The sequence below is a fragment of the Haemaphysalis longicornis genome, unplaced genomic scaffold, assembly GCF_048455015.1.
Source record: "Haemaphysalis longicornis isolate Haplotype H1 unplaced genomic scaffold, Haemaphysalis longicornis Haplotype H1 scaffold_2, whole genome shotgun sequence".
In the NCBI taxonomy this organism is placed as follows: domain Eukaryota; kingdom Metazoa; phylum Arthropoda; class Arachnida; order Ixodida; family Ixodidae; genus Haemaphysalis; species Haemaphysalis longicornis.
The window spans coordinates 235,409,663-235,437,377 of NW_027526295.1; the positions used below are offsets into that span (position 1 = coordinate 235,409,663).

The 27,715-nt window shown below is 46.1% G+C and overlaps 2 protein-coding genes across 2 annotated transcripts; both read right to left on the reverse strand.

Annotated features, from left to right (window-relative positions):
* On the reverse strand, positions 1-27,715 carry LOC144170146 (SURP and G-patch domain-containing protein 1-like). Its single transcript, XM_077699749.1, has 12 exons — positions 27,424-27,715; positions 27,012-27,142; positions 26,214-26,397; positions 18,358-18,443; positions 16,042-16,165; positions 14,684-14,802; positions 13,380-13,529; positions 9,696-9,784; positions 7,636-7,792; positions 5,974-6,226; positions 4,002-4,131; positions 1-89 (listed from the first exon to the last, which is right to left on the reverse strand). Exons 1-12 carry the CDS (start codon positions 27,627-27,629, stop codon positions 63-65), a joined length of 1,656 nt encoding a protein of 551 aa, XP_077555875.1. The 5' UTR covers positions 27,630-27,715; the 3' UTR covers positions 1-62.
* LOC144170147 (uncharacterized) lies at positions 18,487-26,182 on the reverse strand. Its single transcript, XM_077699751.1, has 3 exons — positions 22,537-26,182; positions 21,586-21,692; positions 18,487-19,349 (listed from the first exon to the last, which is right to left on the reverse strand). Exons 2-3 carry the CDS (start codon positions 21,620-21,622, stop codon positions 18,955-18,957), a joined length of 432 nt encoding a protein of 143 aa, XP_077555877.1. The 5' UTR covers positions 21,623-21,692; positions 22,537-26,182; the 3' UTR covers positions 18,487-18,954.

Sequence of the window (27,715 nt, forward strand, 5' to 3'; positions counted from 1 at the left end):
TGAGCATCCAAGTTTTTATTTGAGGTGAAACTTGGCATTATGTACAGCTTTCCCAGTAGACCTCAGTAATAGGGCCGTCTTGGGTTGTTCTGGAACAAACAAATACACAGAGGTGTTAGGAACAACAAAACAAATACAAAGCGCCGCAACCACTTTTTAAAGAAACCTCTCAATCAAACAACCCTCAAAGCACAAGTTACAGGGGTGGCCTGCTGCAAAAGTCGGAATACAGGCCAAAATATTTTACTAAAAAACTTGCCTAAAAGTTACCCCTCAATCTGTATCCCGGTCATTGGTATAATGTTAGTTGTAATCTGGCAAGCAGGCAGTTTATCGTGGCCACCGACATCAGTCGGACGCGCTGCTATCTTCCTTTTTGTTGCTTCTATTGCTGTCAATGAGCGTGTGCATATTTTCTTCTTGCTCAAGATAAGTTCAGGCGCTTGGCACGAGTTCACCACAGCGATTAAAAGAAACGTCGTACAGTATGCCCAAGCCAACGGCAACTCGTCCGACTAGTGCCAGTCCAGGGTCACCAAAAAGGGTTCGCGCTACTGATGTAAGCTGAAGGGGCAGCTCTCGGTATGCAACGCTCAGAAGACCTTGTTTCGTGGTCGCCACGCTGTGCAGCTGGAACTAAAGAACAAGGTGACGTTTGTCTGGGAGCATCATGCAACGTCTCTACGAAATGGATGGGTGGCGACAACCCCAAAACGCCTGCTGGCCACCTGCCCAGACTGGCTCTCACAGAGGTCTGCACATGGATGTCCCATGCTTGGCGCTCACCCCCTGATCACATGTCTTTGTGAGTGTTTAAAGGAGCCATGAAGAGAAAACAAAAGTTTGTTTTATTCGAAAGATTAGGTGTTTCATAGTACCCCAAGCGCTTTCCCGGAAGCAAATGATGCTTTATTCACTGAGAAATAAGGCAATTTAAGCCAAAATTTTAAGTCTCCCGCTAAAATTGCACATTCCGTGACGTGAACAATGGCGTCATACGAGCCGGTCCATGAAACAGATACTTAGTATGTCGACTCCATATAGCACCCACACGCGGGAGTCCACCGAGACGGCGGCCATTTTAAAAATACTAGTAAAACCTAGTGCACCCGCAGCCCTAGTCATGGAATCGCCTGATCCGGAGAACAAAACTCTCGCCGAGGAGCTCGGGCTTGCATTTAACAACCTCACACCACTTGAACGCTCAATGCTTCTAAGTGCACGAGCGGCAAGAGTTGTGGGATACGCGGTGGACGCGAAAGCGACCATTCCGCGATAGCCACAACAGATGAACGCCCTGCCGTCGGCACCGCTGCCTCGTCAGCCCCGTCGCGACGGTACGTATGTGCCGTATTTTTATTACGGTTAATAATAGTTCAATTTCAGTAGCAGTATCGCTTATGCCAGTTGGTTGGTGTCGTGTATGGAAAGCCGTTCGCGCGAGCTCTCTGCTTCGACCAGAAAGATACGAGCGTCAATGCGCGGTGTTTACAGCATTTTTTTCCCCCAAGGCCAGAGCGCTTTACGGCGATTTGACGAAGTCGGCGACGAGCGCCAGCATGTCCCAGGAGTGAGCTAACGTAAGGGTCCCTGCCGTAATCACTTCCTCGGAAATGAAGCGAACACACTCGTACTTCCTTTCGCTCTCTTTCTCCTCCGTTTGCAAAGTTCACAAAACGTAGCCACTTGCTTCGCCGAGGTTCGTCGTTGGGCAGCACATGAAAGGAGATCTCCTCACCGGGGATGTCGCACTCCCTCGACGATTTGCCCGTACTACATGGGCATTTCAAAACGTAGCAACGAAATTTCATTGTAAAGTACTCGAACAAACTGAAGTTTTCAGTGGTTGTAAACTGGAAACGAGCTTCTAACAATAGCAGCAAGCCAACACCATTCCGAAACTGCGACGACTGTCACTATCTCGTCGCTGCTTGCCTGTCCTTACTCCCCTCGTTTCTATTTTGACCTTTGCTGGTTGGCGATATGATGGCCAACCTCCTGTGAAGGGATTACGATACCAAGCAAGGTCGCGGCTGTACGTGCTGGAACGGTTCGTTGGCCCCGAAGAGCCTCGAACCAAAAAATTCGTCTGCGCGACGGCGCAATGTCGAGCTCGGCCGGCGGTAGTTTCGTACGCATTGGCGCACACGCATGCGTGTTCGTTCGGAACTTCAACCGTTTACTCCACCGTTCTTTGTTATAAAAAGAATGTGCAGTATGTTTCACGGGCATTTAGCTCGCTATGCAAACTGTAAGCCCTGCCTAACATGCGTTTGCTTTTGCCGGCCTCCGCCAATCGCAGAGCATTCTCGATTGACATCATAGGTTCTGTTGCGGAAAATGAGCTGGTGGGTCGCATGGTCATTTCCTTTTTTCCTAATTATGTAGCTTATTTGAGCGAAGTTTGCGTTATAAGTGGTGTCGTTATGGTTCTAACGAGGCAATCTTTCGAATGAACCAAACTTGTGTTTTCTCTTCATGGCTCCTTTAAGAAGTGCTCTATAAGCAATTCCCCCGACTGCACCGAGAATGACTTACTGTGTGGTCGACAACCAGACAGAAGTGGTCAGCCGGCATGACGCCTGACGGCTCTAATTAACAACCTTAGACAAAATAAGTGCTTATAGCTTCAATAACTTCTTTCCCATTTCTCGGCCACAAGGTGAAAGGGTTGACTTATACTCTGGCTCCACCTATATTCTGACTTGTGGTTCAATGAGCTCAATTTTTTTGTGGCCCACTTGAGAGCGCGGCATTAGCACAGGGGCCACGGGCAGTATGACAGGCCCTTATAAACTGTAAAAGCTGACATCACAATCCCAACTAACGTATGGTAGTACCACCTTGCAGCTCTATTGCGACAGAATGCACAATTCTAGGCGATTCACTTGCATAAGCTTCAGTTGTACTACAAACAGCTACAAACAGATAATGTGTTTCGGCACAAGCTTGGCAAATTCACTTGGCACAAGCTCATAAAAGCGGCTGTGCTAATAGAACTACAGTTAAACCTGGATGTAATGAACCTCTATGTAATGCATTCCTGGATTTAACGAAGTTTTTCAATTCCCCATTGCCAGCCCCATTGAAGCCCATGTGTTTGCGACCTCCATGTAACAGAGGCATTTCTATGGTTAACCTTGACGTAACGAATTCGCTATGCTGATAAGTCATTGTTGTTTGCACTTTTTCTGAAAAATCGGCTGGAGAAGTGCACTAATGTTGCTAATCTCGCCCGCACCGCAAACTACCGCGTTTCCACATGCGTGAGTGCGGTGTCGGTTAGGTGCTTGGCATTCCTGTTGGTGTGTAGTCGAGCATCTCCACTCATATGATTTCTATCTGTGGTGTCAGTTCATTCGTGATGAGGTTTGCTGCCAGAAAACAAAAAGTTCTGTCTTTTTGAGAAAATCTGGCAATCTTAAACGTTGCCTCTGCCGGCGAGACAGAAGAACGTCGCCCCCTGGTACAGTATCCCAGCTAGCACCCTCTCAGCGATTTTGCGTGCGGAAAAGAACCTTACATTCATCAAATTCATAAAAAGGTGCCCTTTCAGAATAAGTTTGGACCATGAAATGCATTTGCAATGAAAAAAAAAAGTGCCAAAGGCAAAAGTGATACTGAAGTTAGTCTGTGAATATGGGGGTAAGCGACGTTGCTTCTTTGGAGTACTGTGTAGTTACTAAGCTCGTGGGAAAGCAGCTGGCGCAAATCACGCGGTTTTCACTGTGAGATAAATCCTCGAAGGCGAGTTCACCGTCACCAATTTCGAGCATTTTGGTTTCGTTTTTCGTTCATTCACGTGAGCCTAAGTCGAAACCTGCATGTAACGAAAACCTGGACGTCACGAAAAGTCGTAATGTTTTGTCAACTTCGTTAAATCCAGGTTTAATAACTGTACAACAGGCCATTGCACGTGCATCAGCAGGTCACACGGCCAACAAATGACCAGGGCACATAAAGCTAAGGAAACGAGCAGTCAAGGTTGAGTGGTGCCGCACCAGGGGATTTGGACGGAACCGGTAGGCGAGCATCATCCGCTTCCGGTAGGCCTCGTACTCGTCATCACCGGCGTGAACGTCGTCCGGCCGGCCCTGGCCCAAGCCAGCATTGTCCACAGGTTGGAGGCCCCTGCACGATTCATCGCAACCGGTCACAAGAAGTTGACACACTCTAACAAACAGAAAAGATTACAATTTCATTATTACATTAGGTATCAATATTATGTTATTATAGAATATAGTTATAATTGGTATAGCAAACGTCACCACATTATGTATTAATATATTTGCTAGATGTATACAGTCTAGTCCACTTATAACAATATCCAAGTGTCAAGGAAATCCCATCGTTATAACCGATAATTGTTATAAGCGGGTTGCGAATAAAAAGATGGAACAGAGCTCAAAACATTTTATTCGCATGCCAGCAAGGTCGTACTATTACTGATTTGTGGAAAAGAAGCCACAGTCGGTCACCTTTGTTTGCCGCGTGTGAAGCTAGCGCAAATCTTTTCCAAGAGCGTCTATAGGTGGTTCACCTAGCTGAGGTAAATGTCCTTGAGTGAAAGAAAGTCCCCGAGGGATTGTGTCACGCATTGGGCCTCCGACGAAGACACTACCTGAGTAGGCTGCACAAACGCGTCATTAAAGTCGTCAATGTTGCACTTTTGGTGCTCAATGTAACCGGATTCAATCGTTATATCCGATATCGTGCACTGGAACATTGTAATAAGCGGTTTATTTTACCATAGAAAGAATACAAAAGCGGACGGTGCCATAGCTGTTCATCGTTATATCCGATGTATTGTTATAAACGGTATCGTTATAAGTGCACTCGACTGTATGTATATACAGCGTAGACCGCTTATAACGTATTTCGCGGGAGCCGCAAAAATCCGTACTACAAGTGGTGCCGCACTGTAAACGAAACATGCGCGAATCCAATCACATCGCAATCTACCTTTCAATCAATTTTTGTTTATCATCACTCAACGAAGCCCTTTTAAAAATAGCGGCGTGGTATTTATTTCGTCTTTTTTATCCGCATCAGACGCAACAGCGGGGTTTGCACGCTGCTGCATGGTCTTACAAACGGCTTTCTTCTTTGTGTTTGTGTTTTGAGGGAGCGCTTCTACGTTTCTTAGCGTCTATGAACGGATGCCGCGGGACACCGTGATAAGAACGCAAGTAAGATTTTCTTCTCTTTTTTCATTTTTGTTCCCACCAGCTCACGTTCGCCATGTCGAAGGCGGTTGCCAAACGTACAGGTAGGGAAAACCTTAGGCATCGCAGCTCGCTATCTCCATATGTTCGAAAAAGAAAAGGGCGGTTGCTTATATACCCAACGTTGCAATAGAAACAACTTAGTCTTGAAAGGGGGTCAAGGGGAAAAGGGGCTTGCTATCTTCCAAAGTGCGTCAAGCGAGGACAGTTGTGGTTATCATGGGAGTGCAAGCAGAACACACAAACTGAAGGGTGCTTATTTTTTTCTTTTCTATGTTGAAGTTGGAGGAGCGCAGCGAGCGCGCACCGCATGGGGATGGCTGGTTCCGTCTTTTTTATTCTTTCACGCAACCTAAACGATGCCCCACCTGTGCCAGTTGGTCAGCGGACCCGTCAAAGAACCGCACTATAAACGGATAGTATTTGCGCTTCGGGCAACCACATTATAAGTGGTAAGCTTATGCATTGACTTCTATGGGAGGCCTACCAGTGGCCAGGAAAACCCGCATTATATTTGGTGCCACACTATAAGCAGTTACATTATAAATGATTTACACTGTATATATAATATTACTTATAAGCTATAAGGGGGAAAAAATAATAAGAAATGCTACATAAATTTGAGCACATTTCGGCTCTTGGCACTTTCAAGACAAGAGTCTAAGTTACTCAAGTATCGAAGAGACAGAGAAGGGAAGAAGGAGGCACAAGCTGCATTTTTGAAGTTACAAACAGGGTCCGTCCTCACTTGTTGACCGGCGCGGTGATGCCCCCGCCGTCGGCCCCCAGCCCCTGGCCCTCGGTCCAGCCGAGCTTCTGGAGCATCTGGTAGCCGACGTTCTCCTCGGTGAGCTTGTACTCCCGGTAGTCCGACAGGTCGGCCGGCCGGCCCTCCTTGAGCGCGTCGTACTTCTCCATGAACTTCTCCAGCTCCTCGGGGGGCAGGAAGTCCCCAATGTGGTGCTTGCCCTTGCCCAGCACTGTCAGCTCGTCCGCCCAGGCTGCACGCATACGGGCCAGGGGAGGAGTATGAGAAACCTGGCTAGCACTACTGCTATCCAGAGGGCCTCAGCCGTGTCCTTTCGGGGACAAAAATATGGTGTGCTGTAAGAAATACTAAACAGCACCGAGACTCTCCCGGCACATAAGTATTTTTGTTAGCAGCCTCAAAATTCTTCTGACATCTGAGGGTCGAGCTGCAGTTGGCTTTTTTTTAATTTATTTTCGTTCTTTGTAGTGTAAACCGCTGCCTAGAAACTGCAAACACCCGAAAACTAAAGATATTGGAAAAGCGAACCCTCAGCCTACTTATGTTTGCAGTGGTTGGTACCAGTGGCACGCTCTGGGGGAAAAGAAAGTATGAAGTGACTGAGAGGACTGCTTCAGCAACTGATCAACTAAAAGCTGTTTACTATATAGACTACACTGTTCTATAAAACTCAGGTGTAGACCTGGGTTTTCTCGCTGGCAAAATGCCAAACTTTCTCAACGAGGAGGCTCCATGTGCTGTCCAAATGACGAGACATGTTGAATCGCGGTAGAGTCGAAGTAATTCTTTTTAGAGTTTCGCTGAGTAAATTATCTTGCTTGTTACATTCGGGGACGCATTACAATCGTGCAACTGCGGTAGGATAAATAGCATTCACGACATCAGTACAGTACCCGCACCGGCTACAGAGAATAGCAAGAAAACTGGAATAAGAGAGCAAAACCTACTGACAAGCAGCTGCCACTGTTCACGGCCAGTACCTTTGATTACTCCCCTCAACTAAATTCCAATAATGCCAAATCGTCCACAGACTCACTACTGCTGATTACATCATGGAAATCCATCGACGACGCAGTGGAATTGTGCGATTCGGGGTGTTAGTAGCCAGAGTCATCATGGCACACACAGCCATTTTCATCTGCAAACATTCTATGCACTTCCAAAATCTGCATGGGTTTCATCACTGCCTAGATAACAATAAACCAATCATACAAAAAAAAAAAAAAAAAAAAAAAAAAACACACTTCTCCAGCAACAAGGCAGAAGGTACAATGTGAGGTTCCGTATTTTGGGTCTGAATAAATGCAAAATAAACTTCAAAGCGAAGCCACTTATAAGCACTGATAAGCGAAGTCCCTGCGGAGCCTATGCTGCAAAATGGAAGATGCACCAGGGGTTTCAAGACACCCAGTGTAGTCTCAAGATCAGCGCTTGAATGTATCGTTTCCCAGCTGACGAGTTCTACGGGATGGTACAAAAAGAGTTAACAGTCACCAGCAGTCAGAAGTTGTGCCTGCCTCTGCAATGCGGGAACAATGACTTCCAACCAGTTATCGCGGGATTAGAAACTTGGGCTCCAGAGTGCTCTTAACGTCGTACACACAAGTGCCCTTCTGAGGCACTGCAAGCCTCGGCCCATACCTTTTGTCTTTTCCATCTCCATTGCTCGCTTTTTGTGCTCCCAAGTGCCTCCGTCAGTCTCCTCGTCCGAGTCGTACTCATACTTGACCTTGCCAGCACGAGCACGGGCCTCGTCGGCCCGTTTCTTGGCCTGCATCATCTCAAACAAGGCCCGCATCTGGCCGACCACACGCAAGAGTCAGAATTGGGAGGACCGGCCTAACCATCCATTCTGCCTGCGAGTGATTCTGAGAAGCAACACGTTCCTTGGTGAATTCCACTGGTCAGTCTAGATTTATCCCTGTTTTGTTTTTTAACTGTCTTCATTCAACTCACTTCACTCTGAAGCCTCCCTTTTCTCTTCGCTGAGAAACCTCCCCTTCAGGTGGAACCAATCGCACTTTGCCACTCCATTCACAATTGCTCCGCCTATGTCAGATCTTATTAACACTTGCTGGATTTGGTAGCTGCTTCAGACCAACCAGTGAAATCCACAGCAAGACATCCAGTCAGGCAGACGTACTCAAACTAGTGTGACGGCAGCAGTTTGATAGGCTGTGGTTTTTTGCTGGAGGGGCCAAAGAAAAGGGTGCCCTGCTTGAGAAGAAGAAAATGTGGGTACTTAAGATCTGTCAAGTTCATGCCTTTCAAATAAGCTTGGCTTAAACCGTGCGTTTTTTAAGCCAGCAATGTGCTGGGTGTTACTGTCAGCCTTGTTGAAACAGTTGAGAAATTATGCGAACCAAAGCAAACGATACATTATGTCTACCCTTAAGCTTCCCAATTTAACAATGCAAACCAGAGATTAGATGAAGCAATCTTCGCAAGAACATATTTACACAGTGACCAGCAGAAAAGGACAAACTAACAAAAGCCAAATAAAGTGGAACCCCGATAATACGACTTTCAAGGGATCGCGGAAAGCGTCCTATGACTGGGGTATCATATGATCGAGGCACGGGTAAATGCTCTAGTAGGCGGTCTCACGTAGCAGGTGGGCTAACAACTTGTTTAAATTACTATATTTAGTGCCTACTCATGTAATGTGCGAACCCCTAATTTAAATCCCAAGTTTCATTAAAAAAAAAAAGCCCATTTTGTCCCCCCCTCCTTCCCTCGCGCAGTGTCTGAGCTGACCGCCGGCCCTGCACCTCGCGCACACGAGATAAGCTGGTTAGGCCAGTGAGGCCTAGCAATCCAAGAGGGGAAACGGCAAGAGTTTGGACAAGGCCGCAGGCACAATATCAGGGGAGGGCAAGCAGGCGAGGGAGGTGGGAGCGCGGTCATTGCGATTGATTGATTGATTGTAGGGTTTAACGCGCCGACGCAACGCAGGCGATGAGGCGCGCCGTAGTGGAGGGCTCCGGATTAGTTTTGACCACCTGAGGATCTTTAACGTGCGCCGAAATCTCGTACACACGGGCGTTTTTGCTTTTCGCCTCCACCAGAAAGTCATTGCGATGGGGTAGTATTGCGTATGTTTTTTCAAGTTCGTCGGCTCAATGGGAGCTTCAAATGGGCGGTCCACCGGCCACTCGGACTTCTCGTGATTGGTGTGTTGGCGCTCTGCTGCAGCACGAGACCATCGAAGGCTCCCACCCACCAGTACCCACCTGCGTGCTTGCAACTGTTCAGCAACTGGTCATGCCCGCCGCGGACTGTTTACCTTTGCACATCAAGCAGTGTCAAACGGTGAGTGGGTAAGAAATAAAGGTTGGGACGAGGCAGCGAAACGGCGTAAAAGGTGGGAAAAACGCCGCTTTATGCCCGCCAGTGTCCGTCGCATGGAGTGGATCACATGCACCTGAGCATCGGGGTTTTTAAGGCATTGTTTCTATGGGGGGTTTTCCGGGACCGCTGTGATCTGTCATAACAAGCGTGTTGTTGTAAAACCAAGGGACGCATAATCCGGGTTCCACTGCACATTTTTAAAATTGATGCCTCAAGTGACTTGGTAATGGAAAAAGCACAGTGCTTGTCATCCTACTATTCAGACTGTTTCACCACACATCTAAACCATTCAATACTGTGCATTTGTAATGCAAGTGCACTGCACAATGCAGAGAACCAGGCCAGCTAACCTTGCGCTGATCTTCAAGTTGTTTCCACTGGTCGAACGTCAGGTCGGTGGAATTGAAGACTTGCTTTGCATATGCAATCAGACCAGGATCTGCAATGGGCACAAACCGTTTTGTTGTTTTTCTTTATGTAACCAAAGCAACACCAAGGCAAGCGTAAATGATACGTCTAACAAGACCTTGTGCACTAGCATAATAATAATAATAAAGAATCTGCTTTTGGTAATTTCACCTCTATAGATGCATTAGCATGCACAGGAAGTGTGCAGGACTCAAACTTATCGTAGATGAGGGAAGGTAACGCTATATAAAGGTGGGGTTTTGTGCAGCACAAAGAGAGCTATATTGTAACAAGAAGCCGACACTTTTGGACACACACACACCGACATGGTAGCAGCGGCCTGCAATGGAACCCACGACTCCAATAAAAAATAAAGGAGACTAAGTACAAGTCATGCCATCGTTATAAATGATGCATTAATGCTACTTTGTTGTGTGCGCAAACTCCGTGTAAGGTGTCACAGTTCTTAAAGCGACACTAAAGCATGTTAAAATTGCAATAGCTGAATTCTCTGCTTAATTTTCAGCCAGGCAGCCCAAATTTTCAGAATTTTTTCTTTCCTAGCAATTTACGAACAAAGAAAAATAACGTATTTACTCGAATCTAACGCGTCCTCAATTGTAACGGACACCCGTTTTTCGCGGTGCGAAGAAGAAAAAAACGCTATGTCCTCGATTGTAACGTGCACTAGCCTTTCATTAGTCAATACAAAAAATGCAACTTTTTCTCACTTAGAACGAGCAAGGTTTATTCCAAAGGTGGCACGAAATGAAATGTGCTGGTTATTGCTGGCAAGACAGACACCACGACGACGGTGCGGGGCAGCGGCGTCGCCCCGGCAGCTCTGACCGGTCTCTGAGCCGCTCGCTGCTGCTGCACATACTCCACCAGCGGGTCTTCTATTTGGGGATATCGCCCCTTCTTTGGTCTGCTGAACCCTTTCCGTGTCGCTTTGCTTGCGAAAATTTGCTCTTTCTGTTTGCGCCAGTCCCGCACACAAGTGTCCTGAACACGGAACGCACGTGACACGGCCCGATTTCCATCGCTTTCCGCGCACAAGATTACTTTCTTCTTAAATGCAGCATCATGGTGAACCCTCCGTGTCATTGCAGTGGGAAATTTCATGGAGGAAAGAACAGAGGAACAAAAAAAAAGAGGCTACGCAGACAACAAAGGCCAATATGCACCGACTACGAAGTGCTGGCTAGGCCTTCAGTACTCAAGCAGCCATCTTGAAACGTCGGTGGCGATACGGCGCCGCAGTTCTGAGTTGTACTCGATTGTAACACGCATGCGATTTTGGGACCTACTTTTCCGGAAAAAAGGTGCGCATTAGATTCAAATAAATACGCTAAGTGGGCCCCGAATTAGAACCTGGGTCCTACAAATGCGAGTCCAATATGCATCCCCTGCACCAAAGCAGAGCCCTGGCAACAGCAAACAAACGGTGGACCTAGTGGATGTGTTGTGGCCTTCCAACTAGAAATGTCTTTTGGATACGTGCATCAAGTCTTGCAGGAGTAATTTGAGCATGCTAATTACAGAAGCAGCAAAGCACGTTTACGGTAATAGCAGATAATGTAGGGCTTACAAGGGTGACAATGAAAGAAACAAAAGAGAAGAAGAAAGCAATCCCTCTTCACCTGTACACTAAAGGAGATGAAGAAGCAAACCGAACAGAAGAAAATGACGCAAAAATAAAAAGAGAAAGAAACCCTCCCATGCAATTGTAATGAGAGGGCAATGTAATGCTTTTGCGATCCCACACATAAGGAGTCTTAAGTGTGTCCCTGAATTTTTTCACGCAAGAGTGTAATCAAAAGTCGTATCTGCTTTTCTCCACCCCATTCATACAATTCAGTGATTGATGACCATATATGAAGGAAGGCTTTGAGATGTTTGCCATAACATTTATTCAAGGAAAAATTGTAAGAAAACATCTACACTAACGTGAAACCTGGGTAGGGGCAAAGCATGCAGTGTATAATACCCTAGTTACACGGCGGAAGTAACTGCAGTTACATTTTACTGTGGTTACTAAACTTGAACCGCAGCTATCGCAAACTGCGGTTTTGGCTGTTACATGCGAAATTCTACGTGTGTCAACAGCAGTCACTTGGTTGTGAGAGTAACAAAAAAAAAAAAAAAAACAAACTTTTAACCTCACGATAAAAAACAAAAGAGAAGCAGTGTAGACAAAAGGAAATATCATTAAGACAGTTGCTTCAGAGCCAAATGCAACGCACTTGCGCGCAGCGAGAGAGGGGCTTCCCCAACAGTTCTCAACTGACTGTATTCTCGGATCGGCTCGGTGTTGGGAACTTTAGGCGTAGCACCGCGGGGGATATTTGACCGCCGCTATCTCTACAACTACGAATTACAAAACATAGCACAATTTTTCACCACATCAACATCCACTTTTTCGCATGTGGAAGTTCTTTTCCATGATAAGATTGATTTTGAAGAGTGGCGACAAGCTATTGCTGCCGTGGTCTGGGCCGGTTTGAGCCGCTTGCAGTGCGTGCGGGCAGGCACGGACGACGTGCGCGCGGATTGTTTACAAGTGCTGAAAATGCTTAATGATTGCCTGCTTTGTCCATTTTTTTGGTGAACGAAGTGCGGAATTTACAAATTTAGCACGGCTTTTTTGTTGTAGTTGAGCGGATGGATCGGGAAACGAGCCGCTGCTCACGGGCCGTCGCGCTGACTGCGAGAGCGATGCTAATAATGCAAGCGCATCTTGGGGCAGCTTTGGGGCGGCGGTTGAGGGCCTTTATCTCCTCCGAACGCCAGGTGACTTCCCCCCCCCCCCACCTTCGCTTATGCGTGCCACCACTTGCGTCCGAACTGACTTGAGCAATTTTGAACACTGTGGCTGCCTCAACTGCGGTTAGCGTGACCGAACTGAGGTGGCCAAGCTCAGTTTGTGTTAATCATGGTTAGCGGGGTAACCGCAGTTTCGTCTGTCGTGTAATGCAGCAAACTGCGGTTTTGTCTAACTGCGGTTTGCTTAACTGAGGTTAACTGTGCCCGTATAACTAGGGTACAAATGTATTCTTGGCGCCTTGGCATTTTTGCCAACGTAGATAAACTGTTGGGGGGTAGAGCCATACAGCTTTGCTGTAAAAAGCTTGTGCCTTTGAAACATAAAGCTCCCTAGCGTGAGGTGTAAACGAGTGTCCCGGTGTTTTTTCAAAGCCCATTACGAAACGCTCCAGTGCAAGGCGTAAACGAGTGCTCCGGTGTTTTTTTAGTACGCATTACGTTCTAGCATGCGCCGTAAACGAGTTTCTGGTGTTTTAGTACCATGACTACATGAGACGACGATTACGACAGGAGACGCCAACAGCCCCGGCACTTAAGGGCCTTCCTCCCTAATATTTTGGGTAGCTGAGAAAGCATCAAGCCACATTTCAAACCTGTGTCCTACCATTAGGATATCCCAAGGTATTGGCAAAAAACATCTGATGTTCTCTTTTGTTCCAAAGTTTTTAAATAAAATAATGCTTCAAAGCACTTGTACCTCAGACCAGTCTCAGAGAAGTATGCTGCTAACAAAAGGGGGTTATTACGCTCACTTTAGAATACAGCGTTGAGGAGAGAAAGAACTGAGGCTGCATGCTCACCAGACTGAACAAATGCGGGTACTTCGTTGGGGGCGTCGAAGTCCTGGTAATCGGACGAATTCTCCAATGGCTGGGGGTCCCATCTGCTCTGGCGCTTCCGCTTCCGTGATGCACCATCGGCCGCGTCTTGCTTCAGCTGGGACTTGGCGTCTGCGGAAGGCAGTGCCAGCAGCAGTGTTAGTGACTTCAACGTGACTTTGCTTGCAGTGAGAAGAGCCACTGGAGCTTCCGAGAAGCCCCTCGGGAGACTAACACTGTGACACCCAAGAGCTTCACCCTCAGCAACACTTATTGTGAGGAGACACGGAAATGGGAGAATAGCGGCAAAAGCACACTAGGCAGCGTCTCAATAGTGGCCAGGGAAAGCAACAGGCATTGTTCCTGCTGTTCGTTTATTTTATATAAAGCGTTAAATTGAAGTGGTGTGGCCACTTTTGCACTTCCTGAAAGTAGGACAGGCTCCCGAGAGGGGGTGAAAAGGGGGGTATAGAGAGGGCAGCAACCCGACAGTTGAATCAATGGTGGCAGCTGTTCGTGAATTTTCTAGCTACGCCATGCACAAGAGCTGAGAATTCCAGTGATAAAGCAAACTAAACCACCCTACAAGAAAATACATTGCATTTAAATATTTCGCACAACTTCAGGACTCTTATAAACATGGCAAACAGAGGCATATGATGTTATTCCCTTACTACGAAATGACACTGGGTGTCTTGAATGGGTATAAATTTAAGTGCACTAACACCATTATTTTATTGAACTAAATGAAGAACATGGCTGACAAATAATTAGAGTGATGAAAGATGAATTTTGCAAACAAAGCATAACCTCCTCTGTGTGATGCACAGCATAAGGGACTAACCCAATACAAACTCTCTTTTAATTATTGCTCTTAGCGCTAAACTCGAAATAAGACAGATTCGACTAGTTTAAACCAAATGAAGGCCAGTAGTATGAAGATTTCCGCTTGCCACCACAGCTGGGCCTCAGATGGAGGTCAGGAAGCGACCAGCAGTTCTTGGAGAACAGCAGCTAGCAAACAAAGTCTGTGCCTCTACCCACAAATACAGTAAAACCTCATTATAAGAGACACTCAAGGGAACCAAGAAACGTGTCTCTTGTAACCAAGGTCTCTTGTATGCAATGTTGATAACATGGCGAACATAGGAAAACCAACCAAACCGCTTTCATTCAAATGCCTCTTATAACCAAGAGTCTCTTGTAACAGTGTCTCTTATAACAAGGTTTTACTGTAATAAGGAAGACAAGTAGTAAAGGAGGCTGCAGGTGGCGAGCTTCCTCACCGAGCCGGCTGGAGGGAGGCAGGGCCCCGGACTCCTCTGCCCGCTGCTTGGCAGCCGACAGCGCCTGCACGCGCTCCAGAAAGCGGCGGTACTCCGCTCCCTCCTTGTTCCGCAAGAACCTGCACCAAGGAGAGGAAAAGGTCAAAGGTCAAGGGAAGCGGGGAGGACCCAGACACCAATGCCGAACCTCTGTCCCCAGCCCCCTCCTCTGTTCTGTACTGCCACTGAGGACATACATAGTGTTAGCGCCAAAAGACGGGACGCAGAATAGTATTACATGGGACAAACGCTGTTCCGTGTAATATCTGGCGTCCAGTCATTCAACGCTCACATTCAGCGCTAATACCTTCAGTATCATGCAACCAAACAGCACAAATTTCTACCCTCAACTTCGTACTGGCCTCAGCCCCACAATGAATTCATTTTTCAGCCGGTACCTTTGAATGCAGAAAACACGCTTCCTGCCTCAAAATTTGCTGAAGAAAAGACCTTCATCTGGGAGATGCTCTGAATGCTGTTCCAAGTTGTCAGCAACTTCTGAAGCAGGAAGCCTATTAATCTGTGGGATCCTTCGAATGCATTTCCCATTTGCAGAACTTAAACTGCACAACACCTAGCTGCCACTGGATGGGAGTGCCGTACCTACAAACAAGGTGTGTACCAGCATGCAATAAAAGAGCTGTGTAAGAAGTGGAAAACAAGGCATTTTTATGGCTAGGAATATTCAGAATAGAACAACACAACACTTAATTAAAAAGGGAGATCAATACATGCATATGAATGTATGCCAATCCTGCTGCAAAGCCCTCTAGCAGTAGAACCAAGACAATAAAATAAGGAGCCCACTGTCAATAAAACTGGCAGTTTGTCTTTTTTCATCTACTCCAGTAGAAGTGCTAAAGCTTATAAGAAAAAGTTTAAAGCACATTAAGTTGTGAACACCCCTTGTGTAGCCAGAGATCCCAGGTTTGCTCTTAAAAAATTTCAGGGCAAGTATTGACTTTCCCATTCCAAAATTTATACACACTTGAGGTTCGCCATCCTTTTGGGAAGGGTCCTGAATTTCCCCTTCCTTCCCCAAACAACCTGGCTCTTATGCCAATGGCAAACACACTGGAGTGCACATCTGAACCCTTTCTTTCTGCACTTGCAGCTAAGCCTCCCGTTCTTAACATATAAACTAAACAAACTAAAGGCACTACAATGTGGTATGTTTATGATGCTGCATGCAGAGGCTCTGGGTGAAGCTTGCATCTGGCGCAAGAAAGACAACCGCCCTGACTACACTGCCATCTCAAACGCGCGGTCGTAGGAGACCAGGTGATCTGCACAAGGGCTTAGGCGGCTGGGCAACTCACCCGTAGGCCGGGTCGTCCGCGTGGGCGGCCCGGGCGGCCTCTTCGGCGGACAGGCCGTTGATTGCCACACAGATGGCCACCCGCTCAATGGCTCCCTGGACAGCCTTGCCTTCTGGAGAAGAAACTGGCAGGGGCCCCTCTCAGACACACACACCACACAACTTCCTCCTCCTCTTCCACCTCCTCCCACTGCGGGCCCCCCGGCCGAGGGAGAGAAGAGAGAGAGAGAGAGAGAGACCCGTGGCAGCAGTCGCAACCGCCTGCCCCCCCACCCACAGCCCACGGCCAGCTGGGGGACTCAATGGGCGCCAGGGCACACAGCTTCATACTAACATATACCACAGGTAAATCTGGCGCCAGCCTCTACAGGAGCCACGCTTCAATGACCATGCTGTCATCTACTGCTGAGAAGTGTTCCCTTGTTACTTAGACTGGCTCGGAAGTTATCTATGGCTGCAAAACTGATTATTGTTATCAAAAGACTAGTTAGTTATTTTAAGATTACAAAACTGTAGCTAAGAAAAATCTTTTTTGTCAGAAGGTTCCTAAAAGCTTCTTGCAAATTGAATGAGAAAACAAAAGTTGCCGATGTTACCGCAAGCCAGGCCACATACAAAGGAATGCTTCCAGCTGCTACGGAGGCACCCATGATGGCACGCAACTGCAGCAAGATTTCCCTCTAGTAAGTATTAACATGAAGCTCAATGAAGCAGGGTGCCCTTTAATCTGCATGGTGTAAATAAAACTGGTTCTGGCATAACCAGTTCAATTGCTACACATCGCAACAGTGCAGCGTAAGACTTACGCAAACTTTTTTTTTTGACACTTTGTTTTTCTTTCTCTGTTAACATTTGTGCCCTTGGATGCCTCTCCCGCTTGAAGTGAAGTGCAGTGGCCTCGCATCCTTTCTACCGCTGAGTCACCTTCACTCAGTCCTCCAGTTAGTCTGGTTAAGGGATTCAAACAACAGGCCGCGCTTTAAAAAAAATCCTGCTAGATCAATCCTTCGAAGCTAAGACAGCAAGCTTGGTGAGTTGGTGTGCCGTCATTTGTGAAGAAGGCCAGCACATAAAAACCTAGAGAAGGGGAACATATAAAGAAGAGGAACGAAGAGGGCGCTGCACATGCCTTTCCTCTTTTGTCGCCTTTGTTACCTGCATGCCGCTTTTATTTCCCGACGTATCTGCTGCAATCAGTTCTTCAACCTGGTTTTTCAGGCAAGCAACACTACTAACTTGCTGCAGTGATGAGCCCTATAGCCTCGAGCGGTTAGTTCCCACACTAACTGAGTTGCAGTTTTTAATGAAAAATATAAAATCAAGAAATGTGTACAGTAAGTGTTTTTGGAGGCATTCTCAACGTACTTCACTTTTGAACACTTCCTCCTTATATCACTAATGTTACAGTGCCCTTCAGACAAAGTTCTTTTCATTACACTACAAAACTTGCATTCTTCAAGGGAAACACTTTACTGCCACAGCAATAAAAGAACGCAAAAAAATGAGCTATCAGTGCCCTCGGATTGCATGAGCAGAAATTTACGAAATGATCCTACCAGAAGCGCATAACTCTACACATATTCAACATGAGGCTGACATGCTCACTGAGTGATGTGTACAAACCGTACATGACAAGGGCAGACAGCCCACCTTTCTTGGCTCACTGTGTCAATGTTTTGGGTAACTCAGGCCTGTGAAGGCCTTAGATCCTTGTTACCACATTATTTCACCGTAGTCTGACCTGGTGAAGAGTCAAGAATGAAGGAAACAGGACGAAGGGAGGACTGAGACAAGCATAATGGAGCTCTAACTTAACACTGCGAGGTTCATCAGAGGCTTCTACATGCGCTTACTGTTGCATTTATGGACAAACATATCTCTGGTGGTACATCTCTGGTAACAATACAAAGTAAAGGGCTTGCTAATGTTTATCCTGTTGGTTTGTGCGTTGAACTCCTTTTTATGTTAGATTCCCAATAGACCCAACAATGTGCAATTCTATTTACCTATTTATTTGTCTAATTCTATCTCCTTTCACCTTCGTGTCAATGTGCATTCGGGTGTGGGCAACGCATGATGTGTGGGTGTTAGGTTTGTGAAAAATGGTTAAGGAGCCAAAATTCAAGCGCATTGAAAGGCGTGCTTTCCTGAAACAAAAAAAACACGAGGAAACATAACGAAACAAAGAAGATACAAGCACACACCAAAACCCCCTAAGAAGATACGCATTAACATTGCACACTAAGCCATTCTACCACCCATTTTCTAACTTCTGAAGGCAAGAGAACAATTTCACTTGCTGGGTACCAGAGCATACCTTTCGTGTCAACTGTCTCTTCCTCTTCATCGTCGTCATCGTCATCGCCTTTCAATTTCGCTGCCACTGCTGATGGCTGCAGTGTCCTAAAAAAAAAAAAGGAAAGGGAAAAAAAGAACATGCGGCTGCTGTGAGGGCTTGATAGGAGATGCCAACACGAGTTGCATTTTTTTTGTTCGAGTAACAGCAGCACAGTAGACTATGAGGCTTGCTGCAGGGAAAGGCTACAGCACAATCTGAAGAACACACATTCTGTAGTGTTATATAAAAGTTTGTATTTCACACTGGGTACAGCAGGGAAACAAAATCCACCATGATGTGTATCCAAAAATGAACTATAACTGGAGAGGCTCTGGCTATGACTGTCCAGCAGTGTAAAGTAGTAAACAGAACTCCAAAACTGCCAAACAGCAGTAAGATTTCAATTAGAGGATAGCTGGCACATCACTTGAAGCCCGAGTGCAACGGAGAAGGGGCCCCAGTACATAAGGCTTGACACACCAGCTTGTTTGTAGCAGCACAGAAGTGCCACACCGACGGCTGTTCCGACCAGAAGCACACTAGCTCTTTATTTCGCACGCACACTGTCAACAATCCTCAGGACGTGAACCTTGAGACAGTGTCTAGCATTGCCATCTGCATCTGAAGCACCATGTGGCCGGGGCAGTTCCGCATGTGATGGGCCAGCACACGACCAAACAGCTCTGCCTCGTCTTCGGGCTGCTGTAGGACGGCATCGTCTTCGACGGTGGGTCTCGTCCTCTTTCTTGATGACACACACGTGACCTGCGGGTCACTCGACCGGCTCGGTGAGCAACTGCTAATGCTGTAGACGTCCTCTCTCCCCTGCACTTTCTCGGGCACCTCTTTCCTTCCTTCAGCCCTCACCACTTCCGCCACAGCTTTGGGTGTCACTTCGTTCAGAACTTTCACGATAGCTGCTTCTTCCGCCAGGAACGCTTGAGCATCTCTGGTTGTGCAGGCTCCGAAACCTGATGTGAGAAAAATTTCAGAGCGCATGAGTGCACTATGATCAGTGCCCACCAAGTATTCCTCAAGGACACAGACAACTGATTGTTAGAAACTCACAGAAAGCTATGATGGCACACCTCCAGTTACTTCTTGCAGGCATCATCATAGACTTAACTTTGCAATGAATACTTCAGTCAGCCCTTTGAATTAAAGCTACCATCACCTCCCCTAATCACTTAAAGCAGCCCCTATCCTGAGTCAGCCACAAGGACTGCTTCCTGTTGAACTTTCTAATCTCATTAATCCACCTAGTACTCAATGGCCATGTTTGAGTATTGCTTCTGTCCTCGTATACTCCACCTGCTGCTCATACTGTACCCATCACATGCCCTGTTTAAACTGTGATGCCTACTGTTTGTCCTTTCGTCATCCTTTCAGGCTGGCCTACCCAGGCTTTTTGTGAAAGGGCATCACACAACCCCAAGTTTCTGCCTCATAGGTGAGCCCCAGAAGGAGACACTGACTGCAGCAATTTTCTTTTTAGGCCAAACATAAGCTGTTCCAACAGGCACACCACGACACATTTCCACACCTCATCCCACGCTAATTTTTGGCCTGACTTCTCTCGACGTTTCTGACTTATATTGATTGCTAGTCTTAAGTTACCACACTCTCTTGTGCCTCCTCTAATACGTTCTAACTAAGGTGCTGCTTGATCTCTCGGTAACACTCCACAACTCACTCCACTAGCACTTCAAAAAATGCCTAAAGAAACCCACTACTTCTAATACCTCTCCAAATATTTGGCAGAAAAAAAAATTACGCACTGAAATGCAGCCTTAGCTTGAAATTCCTCTGACAAAGTGCATAAAGCTTGGAAGCAATCCTAAATTGTCTCTGCAGTAAATCACTTCACAGCTGGGGATTTTTTTGGGGGGTGGAAGCGCAAAACTGCTGCCACACAAAAAGCAGCACAGAAGTCATAACAGGCTGGTAAATGCCTTTCACGGCAGCTTACAGCAGATGCCCTACTGACATCACCTTCGATTGTATAATGAAGCAGTTTTCAGCTAAAACATCGAGGTGGTGACCACCAATTTATCCAGGAATGCTATTCTTCAGCTTCCTAACAGCCCCTATTTGCAAACTGTGAGCTGTCTCCTCGTCTCGATAACAGGAAGGCTACCACTTTTGTTACAACAGAGTGAATATGCTTAGAATACATTGCGCACAGCAGCTATGCAGGTCACCTCACCCCACCCCCTGGCTCTGCAAGGCTTCCATGACTGCTCTTGTTTGCACTCAGGCATAAGAATTTCCGTATTAAACGTGAAATACAAAGTTTAACAGCATGAATGGTGCCAACTCTGGTATTTGGACTATATATTTACAACACACCTGTCGACGTAAACGTCATCCCTTGTTGAGCAGTTCTTTCCAAACCCCGTCTATTTACCTTGGCTGATAGAAACACATTGCATCACATGGTTGCTTTACTGTCATTTTTAACCCTTTGAGGATTTTTGCCGTATATGCACGACACTGGCTTTCCATCCCGCAAGGTCTTTGCTGTATGGGTACAGTTTCGACCCTCTGTTTGTAATTTCGCGCCATGACAACGATGCACGCTTGCTCAAAGGTGCTGTCACCTCCTAGGACTTACAAGAAGCATTAGAAACTTGATTGTGCTACTTTCTTGTGGAGATAAACAGAACTCTCTAGCTTCAGCGCGTGACACGGTCTGTGTCAATGCCCTTCCGTGGTTTGTTTTGCCGCGTGATTGCAAAGCAGGTGCGCGAAACTTGATTTTTATCTTTATCGGCACTCCCTCAGGGGCGGCGAAAGTCAATTTCCATCTATACAGGCACTGCTAGTAGCTTATCACCATCTGGGAAAGTTAATAAAAAAAAAAAAAAAAAAAAGACCTTTAAAGGGTTAAACAACTTGCACACAACAGACTAAGTTTTGCAGACTCTCAATTATAGGCACCCACTTTTTTTTTTAAATCCTGTAACGATTAAAGCAAGGAATGTGACTGGAATCCACAAAATGTGGTACTAATTATTTGACTCTTCAGCACCCACTTTGCATGTAGTATTATAATTAGGCTGCTTTTTTCCCCTCAGGTTCTGGTGCCTTGAAAGGGCAACAAGCAGCACCAAACCGACGCTTCCGGAGAGAGCACTGGCCCCATGCTTCCTGCTTTGTCTGGCCTTTGTCTGACAAGCAAGTAAGGAGCACATGCAGAACACCGACCTTTAAGTTCTTCACCCTCTCCACTAGAGATAGACATGGGTCCTTTGCTGCCAATATCTTCTGGCACGCCACCACCCAACTTGAACAGCAGATTAGAAGCAAAGGTCCTGTAAGGAAGACAAGGCACCCATTGTATGCTATCAATCTAGGTTGCTGCACCTCCATATGGACACCCACACTGCATGGTGTGCCATTTAATGCATTTTTTACATCACTAAATCGCAGCATTCGCATGACTGCCCTTGATGCATGCGAATAATAAGTACATGCCCCAGCCACCAGTACAAGGCATGAAAGCCGAGAAACGTGTATCATATGCACCAATTTTTGAAAAATACAAGACCCCAACAAGTTATCTCACGCAGCCACAAAGTCAAGCTGAAAAAAGCAGCTGGTGACAACGGATGTGCCCAACATATACACAGTACTTGCACCTCACTACCACATTCTTCCCTTTTCAATGTACCAGATGACAATGTACTTTGCCACAAAGCCATCAACAACACCCATACACAGGGCATAAAAAAAAATACTTTACAAGATTTTGCCTCGTCCTCAGCAATAAGCATACGTAGCACTGGAAGCATTACACAGGCGTTAAAGTGAAAATGAAATTACTTCCTTTGTTCCTTTGGTGTGAGTACAACGGCGTCTCACCCTGCTCTCCACTGATGTGATAAGCGAGATTGAGGGTGAAGACGCACATGTAAAAACCTTTGCTAGAATCTCCTCCAGTAATGCTTCTAGTGCAAAGAAAAATTTATGAAGGGCAATCATTTCTTGTGCAATCAGGCTTGTGAAGACAGTGACCAGAACCAGTACTTGCAAGAGACACCAGCAGCATGCTTTGCAGGCAAGAGACGTCACAACCAAAGTTCAGCAGCACTAATCGTGCTCATGGATCGTTCCCACATAAAAATTTTGGCTAATATAGTGGTAAGGTGCACGTACTTGCCATTTTCTTTGAAGCCGCGAGCTTGTTGCACAAGCTGCCATTCAGGTGCCGTCCTCTTCCTTGTGTACCCACACCGCCACAAAGATGCCGTTAAAAGGACTACTCTCTGAACGCAGTGCAACCGCCAACACAATTCTACAACGTAGAGTAGAAGGGTAAAAACCAAGTAGAGAAGTGTAAAATGTTGTTACAGTAATCCCTGTAATGGCCGTGAAACAAGATGCCAGCAAGCGTAACTGAAGGCGCAGGGTCTCAGGCGACAAAATAATGCTGACGCACTTTGAATGTATACACTGAACACGGAAGGTCACATTTTAAGTTGCCTACTACGCTGCATACCCTGTTCTGAAGTACTACGACTTCTGCTATTGTGGAACATTTACAAGGAGCCAACAATGCACGTATGAATGAGACTGAAGCAAGGAGGACAGCGGAAATGCCGCATTGACGTTTCACCAAATACTATAACAACAAGAGGTCCCTTAGCACCTTGCATATGAAAACAAGTGACACAGCGAAATACTTAATGACAATCTTAGGCACTATGGGTCTCGGACTTCAATTAGTGCCACTACATCGCACAGCAACAAGTGGCTTTAAAAATGCAAGTCTTATCTGAGAACCTGACACGCCCAACTGTCTTAGATGTCTAATGTTCACAATTATTTAACACTGTAGTCTAACATTTTGGCATCACTCTTGTGGGTTCGGTGAAGCTTCCCATTTTAAGGGCGAAGCCCCTTAGGGGCTCGGGCTGTCGGCGTCGCAGTCAGTACTAAAACACCAGTACACTTGTTTTCCAACACTTCACGTTAGAATGTAATGCGTACTAAAAGAATACTCCGGGACACTCCAATGCCTCGAGCTAGAATGCTTTGTGCTTCAAGCAAAGCTGTATACCTCTACCCCCTAACGGTTTCATCTCCGTGGGCAAAAACAGCAAGGCGCCAAGAATACACTAGTAATACACTGCATGCTTCGCCCCTCACCAGGTTTCCCGTTAGTGGATATGCCCCGGGATTTTTCTTTTTCTTGTGTTCCTATAGCCTTTACAAATATTTTGCAGTCCTGTTCAGAATGTAGCATTTAATAAACTGAAGCTGTAACTAACAATGAACACACCCAAAGAAGCAAAACTGTGTATGCTGCATCATTACCATTTTTGATTTCTGAAGCTGCACTGTCCTACACCTCCCTTTGTCTAGGCTTAAAACAAAATGGGTGTCACAACTCAAAACAGTTCATTTCGCTTGTTATTTGAAGAAAGGCCCTGAAAACTAAGGATCTGTGCCAGAAAAGCTAACCTTGGACAAAAAAAAAGAAGACAATTTCAAACTCAGTAAAAAAAAAAGGTGGGGTGTGGGTGTGGGGAGGAGATCGGATATGAAGAAAACTGGTTATGCCCAACTTTTTAGGTTAAGACAGCAGAGCAGGCTGTTAGGAAGAAGCAGAGAAACATGGTCCTAAGCAACTCTGGCTGCTTGCATTTAGTAGTGGTACTCTTTTTAAACCCCATTACACCAGCTGATAGCCCTTTCTTTCTAGCCTTTAAACAAATTCTACGTTTCGTGTCTCCAGCCTTTGCTTTGTGTTGTTCTACTGCTGTTTTAAAATTTCCAACAGCAGTCCGCTGTACTTTCAATACAAGGTCTTCATTTATGTTTATGGCCTATTACGACCGAACAACAGTCAGGCTATAAAGTGCACACAACAATGGATCATCCTAGATAAATTAATACAGCCAGACATTCCTCAAAGAAATGCTGAATTGATTTTTTTAAACATCACTTAACAACATGACAAGCTTAAATTCTAGAATATGTTGGCACCGAACGTGAAACACTCCAGGCGAAACAAAATGGAAAGTGGTATGACCATAACATAACACCAAAAAAGCCAGTGTAATAGTGTAATACTAGTCAAATATTAAAACCTCTCCCATATCTACCCTACTGATTCCCATGAATGGCACATATACTGAGAGACTCAGTATTACAACATAAAATATGCCACTGGCAAGTTAAGCTTACCACACATGGAAAAAATACACATCAGTATGGACCCAGGATGTTGTAAGCACCTGGAACAACTTTGCCCATTGTTTTAATAAATGCAGATGAAACAAGTACAACTACGCATGCCACCAACGAATGAGCACATTCCAGCCTAAATGACACTATTCAAGGCTTCGCATTGATATATGTTTACAAGAAATTACCCAAGGTTTCTTGGTGTCTCAAAAGTTTGGACCTGTCACAAGCGATTAAAGGTATTTCTCTATCACAGTGGCTGGGAATCAGTTCCTCCCATCAGATTGCTTGGCTTCCGGCTTCAATCTGTGCTTTATCTGTACCTTATCTAAATCCTCCCTACTCTGAGCCTGTTTTGGTTCCGTCAACTTTCATATGCCACTACACTCTCTTTAAAAAATGTGGCAGTTCAGGATGGGTGCAGAAATCAGTTTTACAACTAATGATGCAGCACGGGTGATTATTTCCCACCACGCAGACACACAGCCAATATCTGGTACCCCTGGATACACTGTATTAAACTCAAGTTCCAGCTGTCAAAAAATGTGCAAGAGCCTGTAGTGTTGTCATATTAGAATAAAGTCAAAGACACAGAGTTTAGCAAGAGATTGGTTTATTCCTCCACACTTCATCACTGGGACATAGGTTTCTAATTCTCATGAGACCTTGCATTCTTTTCAACACCATGATACTGACATAGCTTTTCAACAGGAAACTCGAGTCCAGCTGTTTTTGTTTTACATGTGACATTGCTAACAAAAGTTAATGGTAACTTTTTTAGACAAAGAACGGCAGGAGCAGAAAAAAACACACAGCAGAGACAGCATCATCAGCTGTGGAAAGTTAACTAATTGTTTGCAAACTATACACTGAGGGAATCATGGGGGCCCATGATCCTGATTTTGGGTTTGTCACTGGGAAGAGAGGCGAGTTCATCGCACAATTGAGCACAGCTAGCAGGTGACTTGCCCAGCACATGGCCCCAAGCGGGGGGGCTACTACACCAAAGCATACCTCTTTCCACTGATAACGTTCAGACTGGCCCCATCAGGCGGCATACTCAATCCATGTGAGCAGGCTCAAACCAGAAGACCCAAGACTGTGAGGCAGTGACGAGGGCACACCTCAGGCCAGGGTAAACTCTGCCATGAGCTGTCTTTGACTCAAATTTGCCTCAAATATTTGGCTCGAATACTACCCCCCGCCCGCTCTACCAACTAAATGCATTTCTTTTGCACCACCGAAAAATGTTTCTGAGTGTCCTGAGGTGCACTACGCAGATGGACTGTGGGTTCCCTTCGAGCAAACAGGGGGCAAGTGCCCAATACTGAGCCCAATGTCAGATATGTGCAAAGTTTGCGACTGTACCTATCGCTCATAAAGGTCATGATGCAACTGCAACAGAGGGTCGATTGTGTGACACCACCTTGCAAAAACCGTCGAAACCTGCCTGCTGCCTTGGAAAATACTCCACCACGTGCATGCACAGCTGTGTATAAAACAGGCATTTCCATTTCTCACCTTCATAAAAATGGCAGCCACTGCGCCCTGGTTGTAAGCAAACATGTTTGCCACTCTAAACCAGGGGTCAGACAGCCTGTGCAAGCTCAGGATGCTCTACATGGAGCAAAAAGCCAACTCACTTGACAGGCTGTGGCGCTTGCAGCTTAATGACGAGGCCCGTGGGCTGCGATGTCCCTGTGCCGTTTTCTGGTCGTTCCGTCTTGATCTGCTGTCCACCAAAGCCATGGGAAGAATTGCTGTTTGAGTTGTCTTGTGATTCAGCCTTCACTTTCACTCCACCAGATGCCTGTTGACTGGCTGTACCTGAGAATAAGAAAGTTGGCACGTGGTAGTGTTGACATTATTCTTGGCCCGACAGAGCAAATATAAGAGCATCTAAAGAGAATATGTCATAATTAACGAATTTGAATGTTTATTCTACATTAACTAGGTGTTAATAATGGTTGAAGACACAAGCGAGGTATCATTAAGAGGCACTGACATTAGGAGCTGAGCAACAAAAGAAGTTTCCTGTTTGCGTGATGCGACAGGCGTGAGCAGTATATCACCTTTATGGGCAACAGCATTACGCAACAAGATTGGGCTGTAACAAGAACTCCATGTTAAAAACTTTTGTCGCGCCACTAGGTTTTCGCCAAACACAAAAATTCATTTGCTACCCGGAAATCATAATTATGTGATCCCCAACAGCTGTTGCTATACGGTTACACTGGCAGCAGAGGCTCTTCGTCATGTCATTTTGTCGTGTGACAAATGTCACTGGCAAAAACATCACTTCATGTGCTTGTGCCTTAATTGGCTTGGACAGTGACTGGTGACGTCAGATAATAAGAAAACGACGCAAATTCAGGCTTGGAAATGCAGATACTAGTCCAGCAGAAACTATATTCATCTAAAGGACACGCACAGGAATTTACCTTTCACGTTTTGCAATCGCTGAAAGTGCTCCAGGAAGCTTCCATCATTTTTGAAGTTGTTCACCTTTCCCGCCAAGAGGGCATCAGAAGTTGGGATAATCGGGACAGGGGTTGGAGGCAGATCGAATCTCCTGCGCAGCGGAAGCAAACATCGAAGTCAAGCACAACAAAAAGCTCACAACGCATAATTAAACTGCGCTTCATTTCACCACGGCGGAATTATAGGCTCTGCCCTTTTCAAAAACTATCCGCTTTGAGTGTCAGAAGCGGCTGAGATGAAACGGACGCCGTAATAAGCAGGGCCGCCGTGCTGCCTCTGTTACAGCTGTACCAACGAGGCGTTTGTGAAGCGGACAAAACTCGGAATTCCGCCACAGATCGCGCTGCTATAGACAACTAGTGCGCTACTTACGACTTGTGCGGTAGCGGCGTCTGCGCTTTCCGAGAAGGGCCAGCGCTTAAGCCTACGGCGGTGCTCTGTGCCTTCGCTTTCTCAGCGAGCTTTGCCTCGATCTCACGTTTCTTCTGCTGGATCAGAAGCTCCTGCTTGGCGACCGCTGATCCACCTTTGGCCAGTTCCTTAAGCTTGTTTTCTAGTATCTGGTTGTAGATTGACATCGCTATTATTAAGACATGTAGCACTGAAGTAACGCTGCACGACCAACAAAATTTTTACGATGAAATCACAACGAAACGAAAACAAC